At 40.7% G+C, this 13155-nt stretch overlaps 1 protein-coding gene across 1 annotated transcript in view; it reads right to left on the reverse strand.

Moving 5' to 3' along the window:
• LOC104469363 (NADPH oxidase 4-like) overlaps window positions 1-10754 on the reverse strand; it is a gene marked incomplete at its 5' end in the record, with an annotated part of 12239 nt that extends 1485 nt beyond the window's left edge. Inside the window, 4 exons of the mRNA XM_010083836.1 lie at window positions 4301-4401; window positions 6471-6539; window positions 7123-7231; window positions 10635-10754. Of these exons, the coding sequence (XP_010082138.1) occupies window positions 4301-4401; window positions 6471-6539; window positions 7123-7231; window positions 10635-10754 (399 nt within the window). The remainder of the gene's footprint in view (window positions 1-4300; window positions 4402-6470; window positions 6540-7122; window positions 7232-10634) is intronic.
• Between the last annotated feature and the right edge of the window lie 2401 nt (window positions 10755-13155).

A 13155-nucleotide genomic window follows, 5' to 3' on the forward strand; every position in this document is an offset into this window, starting at 1 on the left:
GTGTCACTACAGAGAAAGATTTTGGAGATTCACTGGTATGGAGAGACAGCACACAAGAGGGAACATGGTTCTAACTATTGTGATCTACAGCTCTCACCAAGAAGCTGGAGACTTGAGTTCTGGTCCCTGCCTTCAGGACTGTTTCAGTATTTTATCCAGTGACTATTTAATATAAAATATCTTAGCACATGCAGGATAATCAAATGCACAGTTTAAAGCTGCCTGTGTATGTGTCTGGTGAGAGAAGGGAACTAACACACATAAGAAGAAATCTTTGCTGCATACTGCCAAGTGTCTGTGCCTGACGTTAGGCAGCAGCTCAAACAGCACGGCAGCCCACACTGTACCAGTGCACAGTGATACCAGCATGGTACAGCTGAGGATTCAAACAGAAACAGCATCACCAAGTTAGACAGGTAAGTGCAGCGATGCTCTTGTGCAGGCACCTTAACACTGACTTTAATTGCCTTCAAATTACATAATCTCTCACATGAATTCATGGCAAACATTCATAACTCGTACTCTTCTCACCCTTATGTATATGTATTAAACTTTCCTGCCCTGCCAGCACTCCTTTTAATGGCAAGGGGTGTTGTGTTGGTGGCTGGATTTGCAGAAATAATGAGAACGCTATTGCTCATTACTCTCAAATTAGATTCCTCAGCACTTGCAGACTCTGAACATCCTCTAATCTGTGCACAGTGGAGAAAAAGGGTACATAAGCTGCCAGCAAGAATCGGTTTTCTACTGTGTATTTAACTGAGAGAATGAATGTTGGATTTTTTTCATTAGTCTAATTAGTACAGACAACTGATAAATACAATTTAGAGTTCATCTATCTCACTCCCTTTCATTACATATATATGGCCCCCAAAGCACAGACATGTCTAAGCAGCACACACTGCTAATGTATTCCCATCCCAGCAACATCCTTCCAAGGTACCCAGGATTTTCAGCTAGTAAACAGAATCACAGAAAGGTTAAATGATTTGCCTAAGGTCACACAAGAGATCTGCAGCTGACTAAGAAGGTCTCCTGAAACCCAGCTGAGCCATTGCCCTGTGTGGTGAGCCAGAGGCTCCCGAACCTCCTTCCCAGGATACCCACCATCAGCATCTATTTTGGACCCCCCTCCACATACCACTCACCTCCCACAGTTCATGCTTCATGTCCTCCCCCACATATGCCCCCCACTCCCCTGCTTGCAGATACCTTCCTCCCTGTCCTGCTTGGCTCCTGCCTGGTTGCTGGAGTAGCTGAAAGCAGCTACTACATGGAGCAGCATGCTACTACCCTGAACAGATGGGCCTTAAGTGTGTATCACTTGGTTGGGTCAATGGCTCACTCCATCCCTCAGATGAAAACGGGCAGCTAGGTAGGGCTATGTCTGAAAATCTCCATAAACACCTTTAACATGTTTACAATTTGGGAAACTATGTTATAGGCCATTCTTTGTAATAATTATAAACATTAACACAGGATTTTACTCATTCAGAGCACTGAGAAAATAACTCCTCAGTGTTCCTAGGGGATGAGTAGGTCAGCATGTATTCTTACATCTCTTTTATGAACAGTAGGAGGTAAGAGAGAGGTGAAATACTTTGCTACCTAGAGAGGACAGTCAGGAGTCGAAATGTTCCAGTTTTAAATCCCACATTCATTCCTAGAGAGAAGCTTCTCCTTTACAGTGCATGAGAAATGTATCATGATGCTCCACACTTTTCTCTCCTACAGATATTCACATCTTTTTCTAGGGCAGTCTCCATCTGGAGAAAAGCATGCGTCCATTTGAACTAAGCAAAAATTGAGAAAGTGTGGCAGCTAAGGCATAGTGTAAGCTTTTCATCTAGGAGACAACTGAACAGAAACAAGGCTGCTGCTCCATCCCCAAAAAGGCAACACGAAAAACAAGACCAGTAATTTATTATATAAACTGTCCCAGTGCACATCCTTAGGACAGTGGGTGTCATATAAAATACCAACAGTAGATGGCACGCGTCTGCTCCTCTTAGTCCAGAAGAAAGGATCAGGAACCTGATGCTGGGTTGTCCCATGTCACGGTCTGAAGGTCTGGCAAAGCTCAGACACTTACAAATACACTTGGCTTATTTGGGACCCAAACAGCAACAACAGCAACAATTCACAAACCACAAGCCAATCAGACAGCTAAACCAATGCAAGGTTTGCCAGATGCGTGTTTATTTATGCACAGCTTTTACTAAAATAACAAGATAAAAAGTGGAAAATATCTTGGCTGCCCATAAACAAGCCCTAGAATATGATTGCAAATATATGTGAAAGCCTCAACGCTGGCACCAGAGGTTAGAAACAACTTCGTTGCCCCATTTTTTTTTTATTTTTTTATTTAATTTTTTTTTTTTTTTTTGGTCTCTGTACTGCAGCAGCGTTCTCATTTTTTTTTTATTTTTTTATTTATTTTTTTTTCTTTTTTGGTCTCTGTACTGCAGCAGCGTTGTTTAGGTGGAAAGTTATGGAGAAATAAGAACCGAAATAAAGTTAGTAGGGGATGACGAAATTGGAGTACAGAGAAAAATGGACGTTCCTGTCTCATCCAGGGAAACAGGAAGAATATTTACCTACAAAGGGTAAGTTTCTGTGGGATAGCTGAGTTACAGGTTGCACTGCTGTCTATCATGTTATATGTAACTATGTATAGATACAGACCTATATCTACAAACCCTGCTAAAAGGGTGACAAAGGGTGAGGAAGTCTACATCTTCGCAAGCTGCAGGATAATCAAAAAGGTCAGAACACTATTTAGGTACTAAAAGACATCTTGCTTGGAAATGATGGCACAATTTAAAGACCTGAAGTGAAAATGCAGAGGAAATGGTACTTGAAGTCTAATTAGGAGTAACGCTGTGGAAAGTACAAAAGAAAAAGCAAGTACAAGTACCACTAATAGCTTCATCTGCATCACATGCAGTTACAGGAAGCGGCAGAAACCTCATCAAGTTCATCTTTTAAAACTGGATTCACACAGTTAAACAAAAAAGACATTAGAAAGGAGCATAAAAGGTCAACAGTTCTCCATGCAAGAGACTGAGCCAAAGAGTCAACTTGGTTCTCTGACCTCTCTAATTCCTGTTCCTTCCCATGGTTCTTTACCACAAACCCCTTCTTTAAGTGATATTTGCATGGTGTGAGAATCCTGATAGGGATGTAACAGCCCTTGGGGCATCCTGGCAAGGGACTCTGTCCACAACATCCTCTAGGACCTGAATCCAAGATACGTATCGTCAGCCGCTTACACTGCCAACAGTGATACATACTGGTGCCCAGTACTTCTCAAGAGCCAGGGCTCAGTGTCCCCTAGTCATATCCAACCTCAGAAGAAAAGAGACAGTAACATGGGCAGATATTAATTTTGCAAGTGCAACAGAGGACAAAAAATTCTTAAGGACAATCTTTAAGGTCCCTTCCAACCCTAACTATTCTATGATTCTACGATTCTGTGAAAAGTTCTGGAGGTGACCGTGGCGGCACCTCTCAAGCTGGTACACCCACATTATTATCAACAGCTACTGAGGGAGGTTTGCTACCACCCTACTGACTCTGCCAGAAGCGGATTAGGGAAGATTCACACAACCCCTTCTATCAGATCAGCTTTTGAGGCAGTAAACTGCCAGTGCAAGGGGAAAATACTTAACCAACAAAACTGGATCTGGACAAAGACATTCCATAGACTAATTGCATGCCTTCTCTGTTTTACAATCGTCTTGTTTCAGACCATAATATGTTTGCCTAGCACAGTAAAAAGACATTGCCAGGTCTTAACAAAGAATAAAAAAGTGACAGGAATCTCCAAAGACAATATATCCTCTGAACAAAAACAACACAGGACAGCCAGATTCTTCCTTGTGCATTCTGTTTGTAAACCAGCACTATAAATCACAAAAATTTTAAGAGATGTCAACATTTTTTAAAAATGCAACTTTATATATAAAACCAGCATATGTTGCAAGCAAGATATTGCCACAGACAAAAACATATTCAATGTCTGTGCAGTGAGATGGAAATCTATTACTTTTATTTTCTGGGCCACTGAACATCCCAGCTGCATGAAAAGATGAACTGTTCTGAGTTAAAAAAAAAAAAAAAGTTTCAGTTTATACAGGCTCGCTCTCTCACAGCAAAATGTTAGCTAATTTCAACATCAGTAGCTTAAACATTACATTCTAAGATAAAACACAGAAATATTTTCCTACAAACATAGCTAGAAACAGATAATATCCCCAGTCTTCAAACTGTGGCATCCATCAAGTGGGCTGGTACTTACCGCCTGTTACACTTTGCTATTTCATCTAAAAGGAGTTTCCACCGGGGTCGTCCAATCAAAAGCCTTGAGTTTAGGGCTTGATACTTTTCACCAATTATCTTCTGCAAGAAACAAAAAATTTCATTCTGCCTGATTTGCAGATTGCCTTGTGTCACCCAGGGTTCCCATTTCTGACATTGTCTGAATTACCATATTGCTGAAGTGTAAAACCTGAGCACAAGTATAAAACAGTAGTGATTAAAACTACAGCCATTTCATGCACCAGTACCTCTGCTTGCTGTCTCTTCAATGGCTCTCCTTGGTGTTCATTATACATTGTTCCTCGTGCAGCCGCTCATTAATCTCCCCATTACTTCTAAATCAATTTCTTTAAGCCATAAAACAATAACCACACTCCTATTATTCATTCCCTCATTGGCTTTTAATGCAAAGCTGGAAGAAACACTGCTGATGCAAAAATCATATTTCTGTCTGAAGTCTTGTTTTTTAACTTTGTACAACTAACTATTAAGATGACTAGGTCTGAAAAAGTAACAAGGGAAACCTTAGATTTCTCCCTGAGAGTAGTTTGCCAGCTGTTTTGAGCTGCCTTAACAGCAGAAAGCAGCCAAAACTGCTCCTCAGATGGATCCCAAGCCATTTCAGCAGTGCTAACTCACAAGCATTTTGATAAGGTCAAATGCCCTTCCCTTGCAGGGCATTCCCTTTCTTTGGTTTTCTGTCCTAATGCTATAGAAAGGCAGAGAGAAGTTATGTCTTAATTAGGTTCCCACATTCACTCCACTGCTGAATGATCAGAAACACGGCTCGCCCCACTGCAATCACAGAGCCTTGGCTAACTCATCCTCCGTTGGCCTTTTATACTCAAGAGGCATCTGCTGAAAGATGGGCTTGGCTCCCTGTTGTCACACAGGCATGCTACTTCTGAGCAAAGAGAGCACGAAGCGGAACTGTCCTAATTTTGGTAGAAGTCAGCACTTTGGACTAACATCACTGATCACATAAGCTGTATGGCAATGGAGAGTTGAGTTTAATGCCCCCTTGAGAAATCATGAGTAACATTATAGTTCATGCCAGTTTTGTTCAACAGCCACAAAAGAAAAGTGACTTTAAAGAAAGACTTAAAACAAAGTTGACTTAAATCAATTCAGTAGCTGCTTGATACACAATACTGGAAAACTTGCTTTGAATTGCCTGTTATTACAACCTTGCTGTGTCATTGCAATGCAGTGCTGGCTTTGAGTTTTAATTCGAACCTAGCAATTACATACCAGGTTCATCAATTAGGTATTTTCAAGCATGCCATTCCAATTGACGTATGTTGTCCAGGCATTAAATCTGTGGAGCGCTGTTCATAGCTCCTGTAGCTACCACATCATTTACACTACTGGATAGTGCTCCTAACTGAGCTATGTTATGCTGCCTCCACCTGATACCATGCAGATCAAAATCCTTTGGGCATGGTTTGTCACTGTATTTCATGTTTTGTAGTAGCTGTTAGGCTTGGTTCTAGGCCCACTGCAGTCAATGGAAAGCTTCCAGATGCAGCAGGGTAAAGAATCAGGCCCAGGCTCGTGTGCTAAATAATGTAAAATGAAGATTGTAAGCATAAATAGCAATGGGAGATGCCAAGATTTGGGGAATTAGCCCAGCTTTGAGGTTGGTAATACATGACAATAGACAGTTCAGTATAATTTCCAGTCTCATATATCAAGAAATTTGTGACTTTGGTCTATATTTGAGGCAAAGAAATCTAAAGCTTTTAAAAATAGCTAGTTTCTCTCAAAATATTTATTTGAAAAGGCTTGTGCTTGTAAGCTCCTCAAACTATTCTGTTTTGATTCATAGCCCAGAAATGATGCAGATTTCCCATAAAACATGTCTAACTGTCTGGTCTGTGGCCTGGCCTGGAAGGACCGCTTTCCTAGAAAAAGGAAGATATGGACTTCTGCCCACATCTAATCAAGTTAAGGCTACTAGGCTAGATTCTATTAACACTGTGGGAATGGACTTGCTCTCTTGCCCTAGCAATGAATCAGTCACTTGAGTTTATGGCCTCATTTCCTGTTTTTACCATCTGGAGTAATTCCTTTTTGCCTTTGACTGACAGCTTGCCTTGCCTACTACCCCAAGGTCTAGTTCAGTTTACAAACAGCATTTAGACACATACCTGTATTCCATCTGTTTGACTGAGGTACAGCTGGATATTTATATAGTCTGGTCGATTCTCCTGCCAAAGCTGGGGGGATGATAAAAACAGCTAGTGAAATAATATCCCTTCTCTTAATATAAGCATAAAGTCACTTGTGCCTGCTGTCCTGAAAGACATGTGTTTCAGCATCAGTGAAGTAAGCTTTTTAATGAAGAAGATACACTTGCATAGCTCCCCTTTGTGAACACCAGAATGTTGTACATCATGCTGTGTTCAAAATATTATTTTAGGAAATTACACTGCTCTTAAAATCCACCTGAAATTGTAAATCCCCCTCCCCTGTCAGTCTGTCTCCTAGCCAAACGGCTAAAGGCCATTCAGACTTCCCAACTTGCATGTTCTTCTTCCATCTCATAAATTTCATAGATAAGTGTCCAGACTACTGGTACATGGCAACACTGTGAAATGAAACACTGGTGACAGATACTTAAACTATTTTGTGCAGCCACAAGCACCAAAGGAGTCTGGGTCATGTAGCCCAAGCAGAAGTACTGCTGGATTTTGTTTGCTTTGAGCAGGGCTGCCTTCCTCTATAGCATGCCATTTGTGTCGTGTGGACATACCCTGCATTTATTAAAATGTCAGTATCCATCCAAGCAACACCCATTACCTTGTTATGCAGCATACAGAGCAGATCTGCAAACCAACGGAAAGATTCAATGTCCCTGCACACCCAAATGAAGTAGAGTCTTCTGAGCTTGTAGCATTGCCAGCCATTACTTGAAAAGAAAATGCTTTAGTAATTAAAATTATAATTTAAAACGGAAACATTAATTAAGATGCTCTATATTCATTAGTGGAAACATGACTTTCCATTAGAAGCCAACTGCTAAGTTGTTCTTCATCCTATGATACATCAGACACTGAAATGACCAACACAGCTTATTAGGATGATCCTGAGAATATTAAACCTCAATCACAGAGCCAATAACCTTCACAGATACTGTTTCTGCATTAGGAAGTTGTCAGCTACACAGATGATTAGGGCACCAAATATGGATTCATGCATCATCATCAAACTTTTATTTCAAAGCAAAGCAGACATTCTAAGTTCAAGTGTCAATTCTTTACTACATTTATAAAATGACCCGTAAGAGGAAAATATTGACAAATGCAATAATGTCAGGACTTAATTCTGCCTTTATATGTGAAAGGCTCTGCTTGATTATAATTAATACTCTAGCAAAATCACAAAGGCCAAATCAAATCAGAGCTCCATTGTGTCAGGGAACTGTGTGATATATTGCAGCCCTCAGAAAATGCTGGTGGGGAAAGTGCAGATATGGGCAGATCCTGGCGTTGCATTTAGAAAAACCAGGATTGTCATGCCAGATTCCTAATGCAAATAAAACACAAACATAGCACAAAGGAAGGACTGGAATGAACTGGGATAGGAAAAAGAAGTGAAAAAAGTCTTGATGATTAATGAATTCAAAATTGTATAAACATCCAGGAAGTGTCTTCTTACTTGGCCAATGCAGTGGTTTTCTGTTCTAATAACTGAAATGGTAAGTACAAAGACTTCCTCCTTTTCCTCCTAAAATAATTTTCAGAAGACCATAGACTGTCAATTTCAAACACTAGTCCCAGGAGCCAACCCCAGTCAAAAAGTTTCATGATACATCTCACCATACCCACTGTGCATTATTTCAAACTCTAGTGTTGCCAGCATATGCAGCAAGGGTATCACATTAATGGATCTACATAAGTGATGACTCAAATCACTGTCTTATCTCCCCACACCCCTAACCTCCACTGTGAGCCCAAAGAGCAAGGATGGAGACATTCTCAGCATCACGTAGGGACTGAGAACTCACCTTTTGTGTAAACTTCCCACAGAGAGAAAAAAAAGTGCTTTAAGACCGGAGAGTACAGTGTCTTTCAAGTCCTGATTGCAGCATTTTTATTTGTAAACTGCTGACCTGCAGAGGAGGATTTCCTCCATCTTTTTCTGACTGCATATACTAAGACAAACCTTTAGGGTCACAATCTGGTCAGATGTGACAAGATAGCTACAAGCAGTAGCAAGGAAAATAAGGGCCTTTCACCATCAAAAAGGATAAAAGAAGAGAAAAATGCAAGGTATTTTGTATTGAACTGCTGTAGCTCCGCAACAAAACACTCTCAGTGAGGAAACACTGCAGCTGGACAAAGAGGCTGGACTGCAAGACTTCATGAAAAAAGTCGAGCATAGATTTAAAATAGCACCTCAGATACATATGCTTGGATCTACCTCCAGCAGGATACATTATGCAATAAAGGTGCAATCCCCCATTACAACCAAACCCACAGGTATATAACACTTTTTACGTGTTTCTATGTTACCGCTGCCCATACTAACAGACATTATTTACAGAATCTTCTTCATGGAAACCATTAGCTTTCCTTAATGTAAGTTACGTTTTCTTAAACACAGGGCACAGGGGGGGAAGGGCAGGAGCAGTAATTAAATTGTGTACATACAAAAGGAACACAACTGAGCAGGAAACAAATGACTACGCCAACAGGACTCCAGAACTTCATGTCCTTGGCACAACAGGACTGGTGCTGCTGCTCTGCAGCGCTGGCACTGTAAGGCAGTTTGCAGGTTCACACTTAAACTTTCTGCTTCTAAGCAAGGGCATAGACAACAAGCAGATCACCCACTAATCTGGTGCCTTGTTGATGTTTAAATACTGAGAAGGAAAGTAGGCTAAGACTGCTACTTTCTCCCAGAATGATTCCCTTGTATATTGTACAGTGCAGAAGGTGAAGATTGGCTACAGAGGCAGGTTATGGGATTGGCTGCTTGGAAACCAGTTTATGGCTTTATCCAGATAAAGGGACATTGCAAAAGCTTTTGGAAACTAACCTTTTTACGGCAGTCTGCGCAAGTTCCTACAGCCTCCTATAACAGACCGGTAAAGGCAAACATTGCGCTACCCACTGCTGGCCCATCATTATGATCTGTGATTTTTTTTTGTTAAACACTGTCAAGGATAATCCATCATCAGCAAAATGGTCATCTTATTCACCTGGGCCCCAGGCTTTCAGCAAAAACATACCAATGTTTCACATTATCTCACTGAGACTATGATCAATACCCTCTCAGGAAAAGAAAATGAGGGAGCCCAGGATGCTCTTTGAGGAGTGCAGCACTATGAGACAGGTGGGGCTGGTAATTTTCACAAGAGCTCAGCACTGTCAGCCCAGATCAAGGACAGAAGAAAGTGCACAGCATCTAAACCCCAGTTTTTAACTTCACTTTGGAGTTAGAGCTGGCCATTGTAACATTCATCCTAGAACTAATGCTTCAGTTGTGCATCGTAAAACCCTCCCAAAGCCAGATAACCTTTCAATACTACTTCAGGGAAGGTTTGCTGCTTTGGCTGGCTGTTTATACAGGGCCTATGAAACAGGGGTGTTTAACCTGGGACCAAAGCTCTTTGCCAATACTCCAGGAAAAAAAAAAAAATCAATAGCAATCATAAAAGCAACCCTATTTCACACAGCATAAGATTCGGTGGGAATCATGTTGCCAGTGTGACAGAGAAACAGATGAAAGGTTTGGTCTGAACAAATTGTCAAAGATTTAATTTTTTTTTTTTAAAGGAGAAAAAAAGGAAAAAATAAAAGAAAAGGGCATACCTAAAATTTAAACTTTTCAAATTGAGTTAAACATCTGAATTATATCTGAATCCAAGATCTCTTTCCTTTAAAACCTTAAGCTTACACATTTACAGAAGTCAGACAGACCAGGAGAGCTGGCCTGCATTTCCAGCAGAGAGACTGTCACAACTTCCTGACTCTCAAAAACTCGCTATCATAGTCCATAGCCTCATCTAAGCTGGGAATAGGGGAACAAGTCTAGCTGAAGGGCTGAAGGGCTGCGACTACATTAATCACAGGCTAGTGATGCTGTCCTGGCTCAGGGGCATTACGGGCACAACTTTGCCACAACTCTTTGGGTTAAAAAGCCTGAATGACTTTTTCAGGGGAAATCTCAGTCCTCTACCTTTCTCCAAGGAAACATTCACTTATGTTATGCTAATAGAAGCTTTTAAATGCTCTGAAAGGCTTTCTGACAAGCACTACTGCGGTAAATTGGGGGGAAATGGCTTTAAAAGGCTTAAGCTCACTTACAGCAGCGTGTTGAGTACTGATGCAAATGGTGTAACTCCAATACCTCCAGCCACACAGAGGCTGACCTCGTAGTTCAGGGATTCCTCAAAGGGACTTCCAAAAGGTCCATCCACATACAGTCTGCAGGAAAAGCAAAAAGAACACTGTTACAGAAAGCTGCTAAAATCAGAGAGAGGAAAAGAAGAGCGAGCGGGAATTAAAACCCTACAAAGAATTTGTTTCAATTTTTTATTAGTCTTGGGATGTAGAATGTGAAAATCTTTTTCCTGGAAAGCTTTTTTTGTGGAGAGAAACCATGTAGAGGTGGTATTAATAAACCATTATATAAAATCTCTTGGCACATTCTGTGATTAGGCAAGCTATTTTTTAATCCAACAAGTGGAGGTGACTAAATTATAACTGTCCTTTGTCTCTGGTATTAGATAACAAAGAAAGTGCTGCACTGGAAACAACAGACACGGGGTGGGCCATATGCAGGAAGAAAAAGAGTTTGGCTAGGCCTGCCTAGGAGGTTCATCTCTTGAACATCAGAAGCAGCTGAGATGGACAAAGGGCTAAAAAATTCTATTTTTCCTGGTTTCTCATAATGATTTTCAAGGGCCTTTCAGGGAATGAAGAAGAGGTGATACATATCCGTCCTGTAGTGTGCAAGAGGAACAAATTAACATCTGTCTACTCCACTTCATGTCCAGATCCTCGGTAATGTCACAATCATACAGGACATCTGAAGAGGGGGAAAATCACTGAGTTGTACCCCTTTAACTCATGCCTCTCGTTCTTATAACAGTTTTGTTGGCCTGTTTTTAAAGATTGCTTAGGAGACTGAGTCCCATTTCCAACCCATTTTGAATATTTCAGAAACCGCTAGACAGTCAGTTGACTATAACTTAAAAATGAGCTTTTAGGCATCTTCAAAGATATGATCTCCAACATACTGGAGATTTCCTACACTGCTGAAAGTATCACCAAGGTCATCCAGAGGTAGATCAAAATTTATGGACCTTCATTTTTCTAGTAAGATTCACATAGACCCCAATCTATCTATGGAGAATCAACTCCATATCTTACTTCAGTAATTGACTCACCTTTACAAACTATTACGAAGAGAACTCGAACAGTACTTTTAGTCAAGGTCCATTCTGTGTATGAGTGGCTCACTGGATCACCATGTTTTCGGTAACCAGTGAATATGGCAAAGTGTGGTGGGACCAGCACTGTGTTCAGCAGCTAGGTGACTAGCTATTTGCCCACTGCAAGGCTGACTGAGATCAACCTTTGGTCCAAGTCCACAAAAAAGCTCCAATATATATTAACTTTATACACACACATAATGCTACTATTACACAACTAAGCTAGACATACACTATCAGTGCAGTGTAGTGAGAATAACAGTTATAAGCTGAAAGAGGGCAGATTTAGATTAGATATTAGGAAGAAATTTTTCACTGGGAGGGTGATCAGACATTGGAACAGGTTGCCCAGGGAAACTGTGGATGACCCATCCCTGGAGGTGTTCAAGGCCAGGCTGGATGAGGCTTTGAGCAACCTGGGCTAGTGGGAGGTGTCCCTGCCAATGGCACGGGGGTTGGAACTAGATGATCTTTAAGGTCCTTTCCAAACCTAACCTTTCTATGATTCTGTGATTCTACGTCTAATGAAAGGGCATAAGCTTCTCCTTTATAACATCAGCCAGAGAATTAAAGGCAGAGGTGACATCTCTTTTCCCAGACAAAGTCTTCCAACTCTCATGTGATTCTTTCCTTTTGAGGACTGGATCTTAGCCATAACTTAAGATCTCAGTCCGATCTAATTTCTTTCAGTTTTGTGGTCTGACCCTTGGAATCTTACCAGTCAAGACAATTTGTTTGTGTGTCCTTGGCCAATATGGTCCTTTCTAGGAAATACATTCCAGACCTCTGCTATTGCTGACATCTAGATGCCTCATATGTTAGGCTCCTTCTTCTACAGTGTCTTATCTAAACACAGGTAAGTACCTACTGTCTGATGGATTTGGAGGCAAACAGGCTGATCTTTAACTATGCCCTGTCTTATAAATTCCTTTCTTGGCTCTTGGTGTCCTGCCCAGAGAGAAAGGTAGAAGACAGTGGGCCACTCACAGTCATCATCAGAAGGCATTGGAAGTGCTGGCAGTAGATGTTTTTAAATAACCAAAATTCCTCACTGATATTTGTAACTGATCAAACTGCAACCCAAACATGCATATTCTTATTTGTGTCTTTGTATTCTGAAGTCACTACAGTATTCTACAAATGTTCTCTTGCAGAATCTCAAAGCTTTTCAGTGTCAAGTATGTTGTACCAGCATGATGAGAACACTAGAAAAACAACTTCACTCCTTACTTAGGACAGATAAATTATTTTGCACAATGGGGCCAAGGAAAACTTAACTAGACATGTTCATACAACATAAACAGAACTTTAAGTATCTTCTTATTAAATGTTTCCTGTTACATAACACTTTATAACCCATATGCTTAACAAAGGTTTATTTTATATAAATA

Source organism: Pterocles gutturalis, unplaced genomic scaffold (assembly GCF_000699245.1).
Source record: "Pterocles gutturalis isolate BGI_N339 unplaced genomic scaffold, ASM69924v1 scaffold11145, whole genome shotgun sequence".
NCBI lineage: Eukaryota > Metazoa > Chordata > Aves > Pterocliformes > Pteroclidae > Pterocles > Pterocles gutturalis.